Source organism: Bos indicus, chromosome 13 (genome assembly GCF_029378745.1).
Source record: "Bos indicus isolate NIAB-ARS_2022 breed Sahiwal x Tharparkar chromosome 13, NIAB-ARS_B.indTharparkar_mat_pri_1.0, whole genome shotgun sequence".
In the NCBI taxonomy this organism is placed as follows: Eukaryota; Metazoa; Chordata; class Mammalia; order Artiodactyla; family Bovidae; genus Bos; species Bos indicus.
In genome coordinates, this window is record NC_091772.1 from 62,208,590 (window position 1) to 62,225,884 (window position 17,295).

General features: G+C 46.2%; 1 protein-coding gene across 2 annotated transcripts in view; it reads left to right on the plus strand.

Annotated features, from left to right (window-relative positions):
• The first annotated feature begins 4,944 nt into the window (after positions 1-4,944).
• Positions 4,945-17,295, plus strand: part of MAPRE1 (microtubule associated protein RP/EB family member 1) — a 28,170-nt gene continuing 15,819 nt past the window's right edge. Inside the window, exons 1-2 of one of the 2 annotated variants that reach the window (XM_070801501.1) lie at positions 4,945-5,028; positions 9,693-9,816. In XM_070801501.1, the coding sequence (XP_070657602.1) occupies positions 9,696-9,816 (121 nt within the window). In that variant the 5' untranslated portion in view covers positions 4,945-5,028; positions 9,693-9,695. Of the gene's footprint in view, positions 5,063-9,692; positions 9,817-17,295 lie in introns of both variants that reach the window. The other variant, XM_070801500.1, reaches the window with a different exon arrangement.

Genomic DNA, 17,295 nt, shown 5'->3' on the forward strand with positions numbered 1-17,295 from the left:
CTTTGTAGGCTTCTCCTGCACTTTGTTCCACCACTCCTAAGTTGTCATGTCATAACTGAGCCATGGTCAGTGAGGGGACTTGGCTCCAGTGAGGGGAGACTCCTTGGGAAAGACCCAGGATCAATTTTTGACAGCTGCCTGTGGCCCCCCAGTTCTTTGGGTGGACTGTGTTTCTAGCCCTTGGTAAGTTTAATGTTGCAACTCCGTTCAGTAATTCACCTGGGTCCACCCAGCCATGTGGCCCAAAGCCCAGAGTCCATCATGTCATAATTCTGTGTCACTACCTCTAGCCTTTGGTCAGTGAAACGGTGCTGATGAAGAATCTAGTAGCTTTCCAGAGGTTAAGATTGGTCATCTGGTTCCTTTAGGGAGAAGGCAATGGCAATCCACTCCAGTACTCTTGCCCAGCGAATCCCATGGACAGAGGAGCCTCTTAGGCTGCAGTCCCTGGGGTCACTAGGAGTTGGACACGACTGAGCGACTTCACTTTCACTTTTCACTTTGATGCATTGGAGAAGGAAATGGCAACCCATTCCAGTGTTCTTGCCTGGAGAATCCCAGGGACGGGGGAGCCTGGTGGGCTTCCATCTATGGGGTCGCACAGAGTCTGACACGACTGAAGCGACTTAGCAGCAGCAGCAGCAGGCTAGAATAGAACAGCCCAGGTGCAAGTCACCATGGTGAGACATTGGCAATTAGCAAGCCAATCCTGCTGGTGCTCTGCTCAGGTGTTCAGGCCCCAGGGGCCTTGGCTGCCTTATTAAGCCATCTCGTATACAGTGCTGCACCAAGTGCCAGGACAGGATGAAGCGAAATAAACAGCCTCGGCCTCGAAACCCCAAGAGAGGAGATGGACTAGCCATCCAGGTGAGGGGCCCTTGGGTCTTGTGGCCTGCTTGGGAGCAGCCTTAAGGGGAGACCTTGGAGGGTCTGTGGGGGCAGTTCTCTGTTTTCTCAAGATGGGGGCCAGGTGGAGAATGTGATGGACATTCTGATCTTGGCAAAGTAGTTGGGGTTTGTACCTCAAGCAGACCTTTTCTGAAACTATCTTCTGGCTGCCTGGGGCTGTATCTGGGGGCTCACATGTATCACCTTGGAACTTTTCAAAAGTGAGGATCATAAATCCTACCTGCTTCCTAGGGCTGCTGTGAATGTTTAAGGCTCTAACCTGGGTAACTTGTTTTGCCTGGTGCCTGGCACACAGTGAGCCCTCACATGTACTGAATGGCATTGTGATAACAAAACCCTTATAGTGATGGTAACATCCAATATTAATGTGTTAATAAAATCTGAAAAAAGGACAGGTAATTTTCATCTAAGTGTTGCAAAAGAGCTGAGCAACAGCAGTATTTGGTGCTGAAATTGTGTCCATCACCCCATCCACAACATGTTGGGGTCCCCGTGCTCCTTGTTAGGGAGAGTAAGTGTGGGTGGCTTTGGAGTCTGGCACCCCAGAGATCTGTGAAAGGGATTTTCCCTGGTGGTGCTTGACTGACCTCTGAACAGTTCCATGGTTATTTGGTGGGGGATCAGCACTGGACAGAGGGAATCCCCCAGCCTACCTCAGTCAATTGGCTCTTGAGTGATTTTCTGTTCCAGGCTTGTGCTTGGCTGGTCCTTAATTCCTTCCTGCACCCAGACGGGATGCCTCTCCTTGCTTTATCTCCTAGCTTGTGACCTTGAATGTGCTCCGTAGCCACTCTGAGCCTCCGTTTATGCAGCTGTAAGGCAAGGATAATAACTTCATAAGGCTGATGTGTGGATCACTCATGCAGAGTGCTTGTGGGTAGTGAGTGCTGAGTACACAACAGCTGCTTTATTGTTTACTGTTTAGAGTCCTCCCAGCAACCCTGAAGTGAGGCAGTGGTTACAGTGATCCCAGGTAAAAGAACTGAGACTCAGATGTGGGTATCCAAGGCCACACAGCCAGTGCAAAGAAGTTGTGAATTGAAATCTGTTTTGTGAATCCATTGGTCTCCCCTGCATCTGTGTATGTGTGTATGAGTGTGTGTCTGGATTCTGAAGTTACCTGCTGCCCTTTGCAGCCTATGATAAAATTGACCTTTTTGCTTCCTTCTCTTACTTTTTTTCAACTTACCTTCCTTCTCTCCTTTCTGCCTTCTATCCCTTCTTCTGTTTAACTTTATTACTGGATTTGGTGGCTGCTTAACTGGGTCTTTGTGCATGTTGTTCTCTCCCCAGAACAGCCTTCTCCCTTTTGCCTGGTCCTTCAGTTCTCACCTCTTCCAGGAAGACTTCTTTGCCCCCATTCTAGGCAGCACTAAGAGACATTCTCTAATCTGTCCTTCCCTGTGGACTGATAGGAGAATATCTCAGCACAAAGTACTCTGTATTATTTCTTATTTTTGTACCCATCTCTTTCATGAGCTTGTGAGGTGCTTAAGGCAGATGAGCCCTCCTAACACCAGTTTTTAGTTGAATAAGCTTGTCATACATTTGGAAAACTCAGGTTTGAAGTCATAGTTTTTTATTTGTTTTTGAGGAGGAGACTTACAGTTTAGAGATTATTGCATATATTAAAAGTCACTTAAAAGCACATAGTAAAATCTCCCAACTTTGTCCTACTGGATGGAAATTCTTTTTTCTTTTTACCCTCTGGTCTTTCACAGTTAGAGCTTAATGTGACTCAGACAACCTTGGCTTAACCCCCTTCTCAGAGAGGAGGGTGGAGCCTAAGTAGGTCACATGGCCCTTTCTCATCTCTTTGGGGCACTGTTGCCTGGGAGGGCAGATGAGTTTTATTTCTCAGGCTCTAGCTCAGAGACCTATGATGTCCTGTGTCTCCAGAACCAGGTTCGAATGGTAGTCCGACACCTGAGGCCCTTCTTGACTTGACTTTCATTTCCCACACCCCTTCCTCCCCGACCCCAAATGGCTTTCAGGTACTGCTGACAGCATATCAGTTGACAGAAGTTGAATATTGACATCAACTGAAAGGGACTTTGAAACCATTAACATTGATTGAGCACATACTATGTGCTGGGAGTGGTCTAAGAACATTACATACATCTCATTTGATTCTAACCCCTAGCAGAGTCAGGATTTGAACCTAGACCTGGTGGCTTTGCTACTTACAAAATTTACTGAAAGCGTTGGAGACTTAACATCCTTGTGTATAAGTTGGGGGTAATTAACACAAATGCCCAAATCACTATGACTATTCAATTATCCATATAGTGCTGCTATTACTACTATTACTATAATCATTTGTTACAGGGTTCTTTGCTGCATCCTTTTGTTTGTCTTTCTACCCTCTCGCTAGGTTAACATCCTATATTTTAGGGCAAGTATCATCTCTAGGAAGCCTTCCCACACTGTTTAGGTGAGGTCAGGTTTTCTCCTGCTGTATACTCTTGGAGCGGTACTTACCAGCAAGACAACCCAGCAGTACTGGTGGTTAAAATATTGAAATGCCTCCAGACCAGTTGATAAAGAGCTCCTGTCCCAGCTCCCTAACCCATTCTTCCCTGAACATCTCCCCCTGCGTCAGCAACTACTTGGATGAGACCCAGCCCAGAAGAGGCCTCTAGGCCCCTTCTCCTTGCAATGCAGGTGCTATCTTTCCTGCCACAGCCCATTCCTGTCTAACGAAGTCTGGTTTGTAATTAAACATGCTCATTGTGCTTAGTGGTGTCTGACTCTTTGCGACCCTCGGGACCGTAGTCTGCCAGGCTCCTCTGTCCATCGCATTTTCCAGACAAGAATACAGGGGTAGATTACCATTTCCTCCTCCAGGGGATCTTCCCAACCTAGGGATCAAACCAGTGTCTCTTATGTCTCCTGCATTGCAGGCTGGTTCTTTACCGCTGAGCCAGCAGGGAAGCCCTTGTAATTAAACAGTGATGTGTAATTAGTTATGTGCTTTGCCTTCCCTGACAGATTGGAAACTTTAAGAGCTCAGAGGGTATGTCTGTTTCTTGGTCACTGCCGAATCCCTAGGGTTTGATTAATCAGGGAAAAGAAATACTTGCTGAACACATGAATCAGTGATATTTTGACAAGAAAACCAGCTCAAAACTTGGATCAATCTTTGTGATGCAGGGCAACTGATCTCTCTGACCCTCAGTTTTCTCTTCCATAAAGTGGGTGTAACTCATTCTTTGAACAAGTCTCTGCTGCTGCTGCTAAGTCGCATCAGTCGTGTCCGACTCTGTGCGACCCCATAGACGGCAGCCCATCAGACTTCCCCGTCTCCGGGATTCTCCAGGCAAGAACACTGGAGTGGGTTGCCATTTCCTTCTCCAATGCATGAAACTGAAAAGTGCAAGTGAAGTCGCTCAGTCGGGTACGACTCTTAGCGACCCCATGGACTGTAGCCTACCAGGATCCTCCGTCCATGGGATTTCCCAGGCAAGAGTACTGGAGTGGGATTCCAGGCAACAGTACTGAAGTGGGGTGCCATTGATTATCAGGCTCTTGGACACCGTGGGAACAGGATTGAGAAGATTCTTGCTTCCGTGGAATTTATGGAAAAGCAGACAATAAAGGCATAAACAATTAAACGAGATTACTATACTAAGAAAAAAACGGATGATGAGATTTACAGGGTCATTCTAGAAAAAAAAGTCGCAGAATATGTCTCTACTGTGACTTTTAAGTCCTTCCTCAAAGCGCCTATCGATTTATTTTTTTATCTAATAATCCATTTTTTTATAGAAATTCATTGTAAAACCAATTTTTTGGCTACTGGGGTGGAGAATTTGTAACTGGATCCCGCCTTCTAGGCGGGGTCACATCTGCCCGAGGTGGGATCTCATTGGTTGCGGCAGACCTCGCGCAGTTGCATTGCCCCGGCAGCCGGCGCCCCGCCCCTAGGGCACTCCAGCCGTCGATCAAGCTTCGGGCTCCGCCCCCAGCGCGCCGCTTCGTCCCTCTCTATAAAAGGAGCCGGCGGGCGATGACGAGCCTTTACGTCGGCGCGTAAGGGGGGGTGCGTGTGAGGTCATCGCGCGGGCGGGCGGGCGGGGTCAGGCGGTTTGAACGAGACGAAGACGGAACCGGAGCCGGGTACGGGTAGCGGACGCGGTCCAACCGAGAGCCGGTGAGCCGGCCAGCGGGCACGGGGCGGTGGCTGGGGGGCGGCTGGGCGGGCCTCGAGCCGAGCCGAGCGCCAGTGGGCCTCGCGGGCAGTGCTCGGGCCGCTCCCCACGGCGGTGCGGTTCGGGCCGGGTGGGGGAAGGGCGGGGCCATGACCCGGCGCGCGCGGGCTGGGGGGCGCGCGCTCTTCGCTCCGCCGGGGGGGGGGGGGTGGGGGAGCGGGGGCGGGGCGTCGGGCCGGAAGTGGGGGCTGCCCCTCGGCGGCGTGGGGGCTTATGGGCCGCGGCCTAGGCGTGGAACCAGGACAGGAGGCAGGAGGTTCCGGGGTGGTTGGGCCGGGTAGGGGGCGTGTGTGGAGTTGGAGTGGGCCTGCTGGAAGTTCTGAGGACCCCCCCACTGTAGGAGACGGGGCCGCCTGATGATTTAAGAGTCCAGGTTTTGGAGTCCAATCTGTATTGAATTCCCTGCTGTGCGACCTTGGGCAGGTGCTTTAACCTCTCTGGGCCTCAGTTTCCTCATCTGTAGAACGCGAGAGAAAGATAGTACTACAAAGGGCTTGTCCCCGAGTATGGCGAAAAGCAAGCCAACTCCCTGGACTTCTTCCTTTCTTCATCAGTATTTGTTGAGCGTCCACGGAGCGCTAGGCACTGTGTTAAGCACTGGCCATACACCCAGGAGCAGGAGGGCAAAGGCCTGCTTTTTAGTAGTCTACGTTGTGGTGGGGAGACCGAAAATGAAAAAATACATGGAAATGAGAAAATTAATATATGGAAAAGAATTTCGTATGATCACTGGCGGGACAGTGTAATAGGGTTATATAAACAGTGCTTTTTCAGTACGTGGTTTCACAGCTGACCTGGGGTGCTGCAGGGCAGAGCTGGGCTTCTACTCCATTTTGGGATTGAAACTCCTGAAGTTCATTGAAGGAAGATGCACCAGGCCTGCCATCCACCTCTCTGATGGGGTATCTGTAAGAGTAGTGGTAATAGCAGCTCTTTGCTAATTGGGCACTTGCTATGTGCCAGGTGTTGTGTGGTTTTATGTCATTTAATATTGCACTTGTCTCTTAACAGATTTTATCTTCATTTTACAAATTAGGGGACCGAGACTCTGAGAGGTTATTTGCTTTATGGTGTCCAGCAAGTGGCTGAACTCAAGTCTGTGACTCTTTGAGTCCAGGCCCTTAATCTCTGTATTACGCTGCTTCCCTGAGGTCCAGATCTAGACAGTGTGTTTCCAGTGTGCCCTTTATGATGGTGTATATATGTATACAGTTTTTGTGGTTAAGAAATGTATAGCGGTTTATGACACATAGGGAAGCTTAGGACATGCTGTGTTTTTCACTTAGAGTCTTAGTTAATCCTCACTGCCTCCTCGGGATGAGCAGATGAGCTATTTGTGATCCGGAAAGGTGAGGTATTTACCTAGGGCCACATTGCTTTTTTGGGGGGGGGTCCCCTCCACCCATTCCATAGTGCTCAGTATGGTACCTTGAAAGTGATAAGTGCTCATCAACCAGCCTTGAATTGGAGTGGGTTTGGGAGCCTTTAGGAGAGGCTATATATGGAGAGGTAAGGGGAGGCTTTTTTAAGGAAGTTTAAATGTGGATCAAGGAAGGGTGAGGTTTATATGGTGATCATGGGGTCTTTCTTCCATTGAGGCCAAGCAGAGGAATCCTTATGGAGGAAGAGAATGAGCTGTCGCTAGCTGTAGCTGAGGCTCTGAGAGCTGGTCTCTTTTGACTGCCTGGAAGAGCAAATTAAATAGTTGAGTCAGTGGATGTTTATTGCACATCCACAGGGTGCCTAGCCCCATGTATTCAGTGGCTGCAGAGTTTGCGGAGCACATGGGGCCAGGTATTAATGTGCTGCTAATGAAAGAGTTTTAAATTTATGATGAGGAAAGGCCATTAAGGTTTTCTGAGCTGAGGTGTGGTCAGGAGACACACGTGGCTTTACCAGCTGCTTACATTTTATGGCAGCATGATACACACAGTACCGGATGGATGTATGTATGAATATCGCCAAAATAGATTACAGGTGCTCACCCTGGGGCTGTGGTGGTTTTTGTTTGCATGTGTTTCTCTTTGATACCACACAGTCTGCATTTCATTTCTTCCTTTAGGGATTTTAAACACAGAAGTCACTTGGTCTGATTTTTGATTCAGAAAATTCTCCTTGGGTGTTGCATAAAAACAGTTTGAGACAGAGACTAATTTGATGTCTGTTGCAGTGGATGGAGGTGAGAGATGGTAGTGACAGGTCTCAGGTGCTGTTTTTGGCACTGGAGATAGGATAAATGAGACAAGGTCTCTCTCCTGGACTTGTTTGTTTAATACCAAACCATTTTTTGTGCCTTACCTCATTTAAACGTCACCTCAAATAGGGGGCATTCACTCATAAGATGAATGAGGTGTATTGAAGTTAAGTAACTTGCCCAAGTTCATACAACTGAGTGAGAGCCTCATGTTCAAACCCAGGCTTCAAATACTCAGCCCTTTGCATAGAGCAAATTTCCTACTGGTTCAGATCCCATCTGGGAATGATTCAGAAATGAAGAGATAATGACAGTTGTAGAGGTTTGAGTGAAATGCTGTGGGAACATAGGGATTAATTTCCCAGTGGAGTCAGGAACTAAATTGTGTTGACTTCTAGTATAACATGGTTTTATCATCTGAGTTTAGGTAAGAGAGTTGATAATTTGCTTTCTGAGACACATTTTTCTCTGCTTGACACTGTCCTGCCAGCCTGAAGACAGGTAGCCTTTCCTGAGCCCACTGTGTGATATGCTGTGCCAAGTCCTCAGGGGAGGGGGATGTGGGGTGTGAGGGCACAAGCCTGAGACATCAGATAAAGAGGAGCTTGTGTGGTAGATCTCCATCATTTCCGGCCCTCACATTCTGTAGCTGTTTGACTTGTGAGGTGTGCTGGAGACGCAAGGGAAGACTAGCTAGTCCCTTGGTGGAGGAATGAAGTGCTCAGAGTCCCATGGTGGTTCCAAATTTCCTGAGTTTTTCTTCCCCCATTGATCATATTGATGTCACATGAAATGAGGAAAATTACAAGTGTTGGTCATTGTGAAATTTAGTATTTTCTAGCAGAAGTCCCCAACCTCCAGGATTTAATGCCTGATGATCTGAGGTGGAGCTGATATAATAATACTAGAAATAAAGTGCGCAATAACATAATGCACTTTGAATCATTTGAAAACCATCCTGCCTGCCTCCTCCCCCCTTTCCCCAGTCTGTCCATGGAAAGACTGCCATCCACAGAACCAGTCCCTGGTGTCAAAAAGGTTGGGGACTGCTGTTGCGTAGTCATGAGTCCTCATGGTAATTGCCCAGGAATCTCATTTAGGTCTGGATCCACCTGCCCTTATCTCATACTGAATCTTCTCTTCCCATTATCTGTTCACCAGCAGTCGGTGACCTTTTTCAAACTTAAATGGTGATTCTCCCCCATTTAAATCCCAGGAAGGGATTCTTGAACAGTTAAGAGATAACATCTGAATTCATCATGCCTGCAGAGTCCTAACAGGATCTGGCTTCTTCACTTTTCCCACAGTCGGTGACCTTTTTCAAACTTAAATGGTGATTCTCCCCCATTTAAATCCCAGGAAGGGATTCTTGAACAGTTAAGAGATAACATCTGAATTCATCATGCCTGCAGAGTCCTAACAGGATCTGGCTTCTTCACTTTTCCCACTTCTGTTGCTCCTTACCCTCCTGCTTGCGGGGCTGTAGCCACTCTGCTTAAGCTTCTCACTTAGCTTAGCCAAGTGTCTGCTAAGCTCCTGGTGCTTAGTAGGCCTACAGATGGCCTCCTGTCCTCAGTAGGTTCAGCAGAGAATTTTACTAAGGACTCTTCTCTGTGAGGTCATTTGCCACCACCTCAGTAGTACTTAGGTTGTAGAAAAGGTTACTTTTTCTATTGTAAAAGTGGACATAGTCTTTAAGAAAATTCGGAGAACTTCGTAGTGGAAACTATAAAGAGAAATTAATAAAAAGCCCACCATCTGAAGAAAACTGGTGTAAACATTTTGATACATTAATGGATAAATGAATTGATGTTTTCTAAGCACATTTTTATCGGAGAAGGCAATGGCACCCCTCTCCAGTACTCTTGCCTGGAAAATCCCATGGACGGAGGAGCCTGGTAGGCTGCTGTCCATGGGGTTGCTAAGAGTCGGACACGACTGAGCGACTTCACTTTCACTTTTCAGTTTCATGCATTGGAGAAGGAAATGGCAACCCACTCCAGTGTTCTTGCCTGGAGAATCCCAGGGACAGGGGAGCCTGGTAGGCTGCCGTCTATAGGGTCACACAGAGTCGGACACGACTGAAGTGACTTAGCATAGCATAGCATAGCAAGCACATTTTTATACCAGTCACATTAAAATGGGGCCTGAATTTTAGGCTGGCTGGTGTTGAGCCGTTCATTTCAGGTTATGTTTACTCCTGGAAATCTAGGCTTGTGGCTGGAACCCTAGGTCTTTGATTTGGTATCTTGGGGAAGAATGGGGGTGAGGCTTCCAAGTTGAGTGTCCCCATACTTCTGCTCTGGTGACTCCAGGAAATGCTTGCGCTTTCTTGCTGCCCAGTAATGCGATCCCTTCTCTTTTCTCACGTGCTGTAGAAGATGGCAGTGAACGTGTACTCAACGTCGGTCACCAGTGATAACCTCAGTCGACATGACATGCTGGCCTGGATCAATGAGTCTCTGCAGTTGAATCTGACAAAGATCGAACAGTTGTGCTCAGGTAAGAGTTCAGTAGACCCCTTTCCCCAAGTAAGCCTGTGGGTCCTTCAGGGATGCACAGGTCGGTCCATGTCTGATTGCAAAAGCCACAGGTTCGGGTTCTGTGTTAGGGCTGCTCTGTTTGTTTCAGCCTTGCCTTGGTTCCACTTGTGAGTGGGACTGTGCTTGAAAGGAGCCTGCTCTCTTCTGGCCTGTATGTCCACCGTTGCCCGCTATAGCGGCTCCATTCTGAGGCCTGCAGCTTACTTAGCCTCAGCTGCTCCGTCTGCACTCTTTGCATCCAGATTTGAAGTGACTTATATTTGAGGACAATAATTGTAATTGTTCTAGTTCTGTATTAGTTTATCAGTGGCATTTCTTACTTCCACATAACTCAAGACCAAAGTCAGGCCGGTTTGCTATTTCAGCCACAACTTTATTGAACTACTGTTTGTTAAGAATATGACAGAGAAGTGCTGATTTAAAACGAGAACATACATTATGTGTTAGGCTTATTAAAATGGATTTACCCCAGATAGGAGGTGGGGTCAAGAATATGACAGTAGAAGGATGAGCTGTATATCCTGCTGCTACTTGAATTCTTATCTTGATCTTTGGGTAGAGAATTAGAACCTTCAGCTTCTCCTAGTAATCATAACAACAGTTATTTAATTGAACACTTGTGTGCCAGGGTTATGTAAATGCTTTCAAATATCTTTTTATCACTGTACCTCTGTGAGGTGGCCTCTTGATGAAAGTGAAAGAGGAGAGTGAAAAAGTTGGCTTAAAGCTCAACATTCAGAAAACTAAGATCATGGCATCTGATCCCATCACCTCATGGCAAATAGATGGGGAAACAGTGACAGACTTTATTTTTGGGGGCTCCAAAATCACTGCAGATGGTGACTGCAGCCATGAAATTAAAAGACGCTTACTCCTTGGAAGGAAAGTTATGACCAACCTAGACAACCCATTAAAAAGCAGAGGCATTACTTTTCCAACAAAGGTCTGTCTAGTCAAGGCTATGGTTTTTCCAGCAGTCATGTATGGATGTGAGAGTTGGACTATAAAGAAAGCTGAGTGCTGAAGAATTGATGCTTTTGAACTGCGGTGTTGGAGAATACTCTTGGGAGTCCCTTGGACTGCAAGGAGATCCAACCAGTCCATCCTAAAGGAAATCAGTCCTGAATATTCATTGGAAGGACTGATGTTGAAGCTGAAACTCCAATACTTTGGCCACCTGATGCGAAGAGCTGACTTATTTGCAAAGACCGTGATGCTGGGAAAGATTGAAGGTGGAAGGAGAAGGGGGCGACAGAGGATGAGATGGTTGGATGGCATCACCGACTCAATGGACATGAGTTTGAGTAAACTCCGGGAGTTGCTGATAAACAGGGAGGCCTGGTGTGCTGAAGTCCGTGGGTTGCAGAGTTGGACATGACTGAGTGACTGGACTGAACTGAACTGTGAGGTGGGGATGTTTATTAACCTTTTTTTTACAGATGAGAAAATGGGCTTAGAGAAATTGAATAATAAGTATAGGTTTAAACAACCCAGAATAGAATTGAGGCTTGAACCATATTTGAAATCAAGAGCCCATGTCCTTCAGCCTCTGTACCATACTTGTTCTTCAGACTTTTCTTTGACCAACTAGTGCCATTCAGATCTCCTTAAAATTATTGCTTTCATTTATATGAAAATTTTCTAAATGAATTCAGCTTCTGTACTTCCTTATTTTGTAGCTGAGTCTTGGTCTTAGTTTCATTTGCTGGTCTTGTTACTTCCTCTGTGAGATTTAATCCCAGTTCTATAGATGGTCAGAGAGGCTCGTTGTGAAGTCGTACAGTGAGGGGGGGCCCAGGAGTCACGCCTACTAAGCGTCAGTTTCTCTGTGAGTCGTAGGTGCCGTTGGATCTGTGCTGCTTTTCCTCTAGTTTCATTTCACCACCACATCCCCTTTTGTTGGAGGCTTTTAGAGCACTCGTTTGCCCCGTGATTAATGACTAATGGGGGGGGATGAGGTCATCTTAACTTTGTTTGGAGCCAGCTTTTTAACCAGCAATTTCTCCCTGAAATTTGTCTTTTTCTATAAATACAGTTCAAGATGTATTTCACTTAATTAAAAAATGAGATCTCTTTTCATGTGTAGGTAAGACTGTACGTGTGCTCATCTGGCTCCAGGTTTCTCTCATTCAGTCAGGGAGCTGTCGTTGGTAGTCAGGGCACGAAGAGACCCCAGTCTGCCCTAAGCGTGTGACTTTTGATGGGACCCTGATGTTCTGGTTCTTCATCTGTAAACTGGGATAAGTGAAGCGAAGTGAAGTTGCTCAGTTATGTCTGACTTTGCGACCCCGTGGACTGTAGCCTACCAGGCTCCTGAATCCACGGAATTCTCCAGGCAAGAATACTGGAGTGGGTTGCCATTTCCTTCTCCAGGGGATCTTCCTGACCCAGGGATCGAACCTGAGTCTCCTGCATTGCAGACAGACGCTTTACCATTTGAGCCACCAGGGAAGCTCTTAAGATCTGGTTCACCTGTTGGGCTGTTGTGAGACTCACCTGTAAAAATAGCTCTCAGATACTGATTCTGTGCCAGCCCCTGGATGTGAGGCTGGGTTTCTCAAGGGACAGGACACATTGCTGTTTTTCAGAGGAGCCTGCATGGGGCACAGCTTATGCATTATAGAGCCTGATTTTGCATCCAGATCTTTCTGGCCACATAGCCTGTACTCTTTCTGCTGTGTACATGCTTTATCTTTTTATTTTATTTTTTTGACTGCACTGGGTCTTCATTGCTGCCTGTGGGCTTTCTCTCGTTGCAGTGAGTGGGGGCTACTGTAGTTGGGATGCACAGGCTTCTCATTGCCATGGCTTCTCTTGTTGCAGATCATGGGCTCAGTAGTTGTGGCACATGGGCTTTGTTGCCCTTGGCATGTGGGATCTTCCTGGAGCAGGGATTGAACCCATGTCCCCTGTGTTGGCAGGTGGATTCTTAACCACTGGACCACCAGGGAAGTTCATCCATGCTATATCTTTTGAAAAGAAGCATTTGGAAGAGAGTTGAACAAATTAAAATATATTACCAATTATAGCGATATTGTTTCATTTAAAATCTGTAAAGAGTTTGAATTTTGCCTGCTGCCTGCCATTTTTCTTATTATAAAGTGCTTTTTCCCAGTGGAACATTCAGAATACTTTGTGAATATGTAAACAAACTTCTGTTCACAGCTTGTTCCCCCCTTGAGAGTGGTGTGGGGCTTTTCTGAGTATGTAGAGGTTGCATTGTGTGCATGTTGGTGTTTAGGAAATGGGGTCTCAGCTTCCAAACAGGATGAACTGTAGACACTGTGTCCCTGAAGAAGGTCTGCTTCCAGGGGATTGGAGTCAGAGAGAAAGCCAGGCTCCTCAGATCCTTGTGTTTACTGAGGCCTCAGGAGAATCCCAGGGACCTTTATCACTGGTGCCTGGTCCCTCCTGATCTTACCTTCGTTAAGCAGAGAGGCAGGCACACCAGAATTCTCTGACCGTGCACAAGCTTTGAGAGGTAGGAATAGGTTTTCCGCTCGAGAGGGCAAAGCCCTGAGGTTCTACACTATTCATGTGCTGGCTGCCTGCAAAGTGGCTGAGTTTATCAGCATTGTGTGCTCCCTGCGTCCAACGGTGAAAGGAACCTCTGCTTGGCTCTTGTAGTGAGATAAGGTGCGGAGGACTTCAGTGATAGGGTTGGCTGGTTGTTTCAAGGTTCATTATGTTCTGTAGTCTCTGTTTTGGAGAGTTAGTCATCAAGTATTTTGGAAAGATAGTTATCAAGAAAAAAGACCCTGGTCACAGAGAGTGATTGCGATGAGGGATTGCTTGTGTCAAAAGGGGGATGCAGGAAAGGAAAGAATAAAAAAAGATTTCCCTGGTAGACTAGTGGTTAGGATTTGGGGTTTTCACTGTTGTGGCCTGGGTTTAATCCCCAGTTGGGAAACTAAGATCTCACCAGCGTGATGGCAAGGCCAAAAAAAAAAACAAACTGGAGTTGGGAGAGGGGGTGAAGAATGCTGGTTGCTTTCCATTCCATTCCTCTCTCCCTTCGGTTCCAGTCCCTGACCAGGCCCCTCTGCACTTTTCTAAGGGCCCAGCATGGTGCTCTGAGTGTGAATGTCCTCAGAGCTCCCATCTTTGCCTTCTCTTGTCCAGGCCAGCCAGCTTCACAGTTCCTGTGCTCTGCTGAATGGGAGAGGTGTTCAGATGCTCCCAGGCAAATGCTAGATTTCCTTTCTTCTTAGCTTATTGTGGGGCCGTGGTGCCTTTAGTTTATATAAAACAGCTGTCAGTCTTTTTCTGGAGCCGTTCTGAGAGGGAGACCTGCCCCTGACCAGGCCTCTCCCATTTTGTTTTCTCAAGTTGACTCCCTTTTCCATTTTGGACCTGAATTCGGCCATTCTTCCAATGTCTCAGGCCTGAGAAGCATCCTTTGAGGCTAACTCACAGAGTTCTGGGTCTTCTGCAGGGTCTTTTGGCTGTAGCCTTTCTCAGTTTGCAGGCTGCTGCCACAGTGGCCTCTGCACTGGGCCCTACACACCTCTCTGCTTGTCCCATGGTTGTCTACGGCCTTTTGAAGAGACCATTTTTATTGAGTCACTCCTCTGCTCACGAAAGTAGCTCTTTAAATTTTTTTTTGCTTAATTAATTCTTCAAATACCTCTTTGTGTTAATTGAAGCAGAAGACAAACTTATTTTCTTCTGAGTATAAGTAATTAGGTCTTCTTTATAGAAATGTATTAAAAAAGAAAGCTAGCTTAAAGCACAACATTAAAAAACTAACATCTTTGCATCCTGTCCCATTACTTCATGGCAGCTAGAAGGGGAGAGATTGGAAGAGTAACAGATTTTATTTTCTTGGGCTTCAAAATCACTGCAGATAGTGACTGCAGCCACGAGAATAAAAGATGTTTGCTCCTTGGAAGGAAAGCTACAACAAACCTATACAGCATATTAAAGAGCAGAGACATCACTTTGCCGATAAAGGTTCATAGAGTCAAAGCTTTGGTTTTCCCAGGAGTAACGTACGGTATGAGCGTTGGACTGAAAGAACACTGAATGGCGAAGAATTGGTGTTTTGGGAAATGTGCTGGAGAAGACTCTTGATCTGTTGAAGTGCAAAGAGATCCAACCAGTCAATCCTAAAGGAAATCAACCTTGAATACTCATTGGTAGGACTGATGCTGAAGCTGAAGCTCCAATACTTTGGCCACGTGATATGAAGAGCTGACTCATTGGACAAGACCCTGATGCTGGGAAAGATGGAAGGCAAAAAAGAAGTGGGTGGCCGAGGATGAGATGTTTAGATAGCATCACTGACTCAATGGACATGAATTTGAGCTGGGTGACAATGAAGGACAGGGAAGCCTGGTGTGCTGCAGTCCACGGGGTTGCATAGAGTCGGATGCGACTTAGCACTGAACAGCAACATAGAAACATTAAGAATAAAACTGTAATCTGTTGTACTGTCACAAGTGATAATCACTGTTATCTTGTAATTGTATTTTGAAGGTAAGGTCTGTCATCCCCATGTTATAGAGAAACTGAGAGAAGTTAACTGACTTGTCCAAGGTTACTCATTTTAGCTGTATTTTCAGTATTTTCCATAATTTTAAAATGTAATTGACATACGTTTTGAATAACCAAGTCTCAAAATGGTTTAGAATTCAAAAGAAACAAAAAGATAAACAGTGGAAAGCCTTCCTGTGAAAAGAGCAGAAGTGACCAGTGTTGTCAGCTGGGTGGCCTCCAGGGAGAGTGTGTAGGAGCAGAAACGTCCATCTGCCCATGTTCTGTGCGTGTGCTTCTCTTTCCCCCATTCTACACGCCCGGGGGCGCTCGAGCACGTCGGGCGTTCTGGAGAGCGTCCACTGCCCGTGCAGCATGCGCCGCTTTGTCCTTCTGTGGCTCTGTAGCACCGTCATTTCTTTGAATCAGTCCCTTGTTAATGGACATTTCATTTATTTCCAGTCTGTTGCTGTTACAGACTGTTGTAGTAAGTATCAAATACAAGCACACAGTGTTGTACAGTTTTCTTTCTTTTAAAATTAAAATAGGGTAGTTTTTCTCATGTTCAGATGTCTTCAGACCGACTTTTAATGTCTGCATTAATGACGCCTCACAGTCTTCTATTTTCAGATTGTTTTGGTTATTTTTTTGATGCCTGGACAGGGACTATTTCCAAATTGTATTCAACCTTTAAAATGACTTAAGCCTCACCTACTTCCAAAGCCTGAACACTTTTGCATTTAATGGAGCGTGTTTCCTGTGTGTAAAACTTTGAGAGTTCTTAATGTGGAGTTTTCTGATAGGAGGGCATCTGTCTTACGTAGAATTCTCTTTTTTGTTTTAATCTGTTTTTCCCCTCACTCTTAGTTATGGTGATGCTCTTGGTCAGAGTCTCACACCTAAACTCATTTTTTAAAAAAATTTATTTTAATTGGAGGATAATTACAATATTGTGGTGGTTTTTGCCATACATCAACATGAATCATTTTTTAAAAATTAATAAATTTTTGACTGTGCTGGGTCTTCATTACTGCTTGTGGGCTTTCTCTAGTCGAAGCGAGAGGGGGACGACTCTCTAGTTGCCATGCACAGGCTTGTCATTGCGGTGGCTCCTCTTGTTGCAGAGTGTGGGCTCTAGGGCGCACAGGCTTCAGTAGTTGTGGTACCTCTCCACATATGGAATCTTCTGGACTGGGGATCAAACCCTTGTCCCCTAATTTGGCAGATGGACTTGCCAACCACTGGACCACCAAGGAAGTCCTGGCCTGTATAGATTGTTGACTTCAGCTTTCATCTAATTCTCCAAGGGGCCCTGGCCCAAGATGGCTGAGAGCCTGTGCACTTGAGATAGTGCAGGCGTTGGGCGCAGGGCTGCACTGTGCCCTGTGTGTTCTCTGCTTGTAGCACAGATCTCCGTAGGACGGCGCTGTGGTAGTCAGCGGAGACCTGGTGGTTGATGTCATGACACATCTGGTCCCACCCTAAGGCTGTCTGCATCTTCCAGCCACAGGTTACGTGAACCTGCTCTCCTGCCCCAAAGCACTGGGATAGCGGTCATCTAAGAGCAGTCCTCTTCTGCACCTTGTGTTGCCAGGCTTTGTTATTAAGGCCGAGACTGGAAGGAAAGCCCCTTTGAACCTCTTCTGTACCCACTTGAGACATCTACAGGCCAGGAGTGTTGAGCCCTTTTGTAAATAACCACCTGACAGACTTCTTCCTTTTAAGCATTTATCTTCTTATTTTGTGTGCTTATAATAAAAGTAATTTTCATTGTATATAATAATATTTTAAAAAATAATATGTTCCATACCACCTCCCAGAGATGGCCACTGTTCAGTCATATTTGATCTCCAAAACAGTAACCTTGTATGGTGTAATACAGTGTGCTTTCTCCCAGTTTTTTTCTATACGTATAAAGATGAACGTTTTTACATATATGAAGACATGTTATAGATAACGTTTT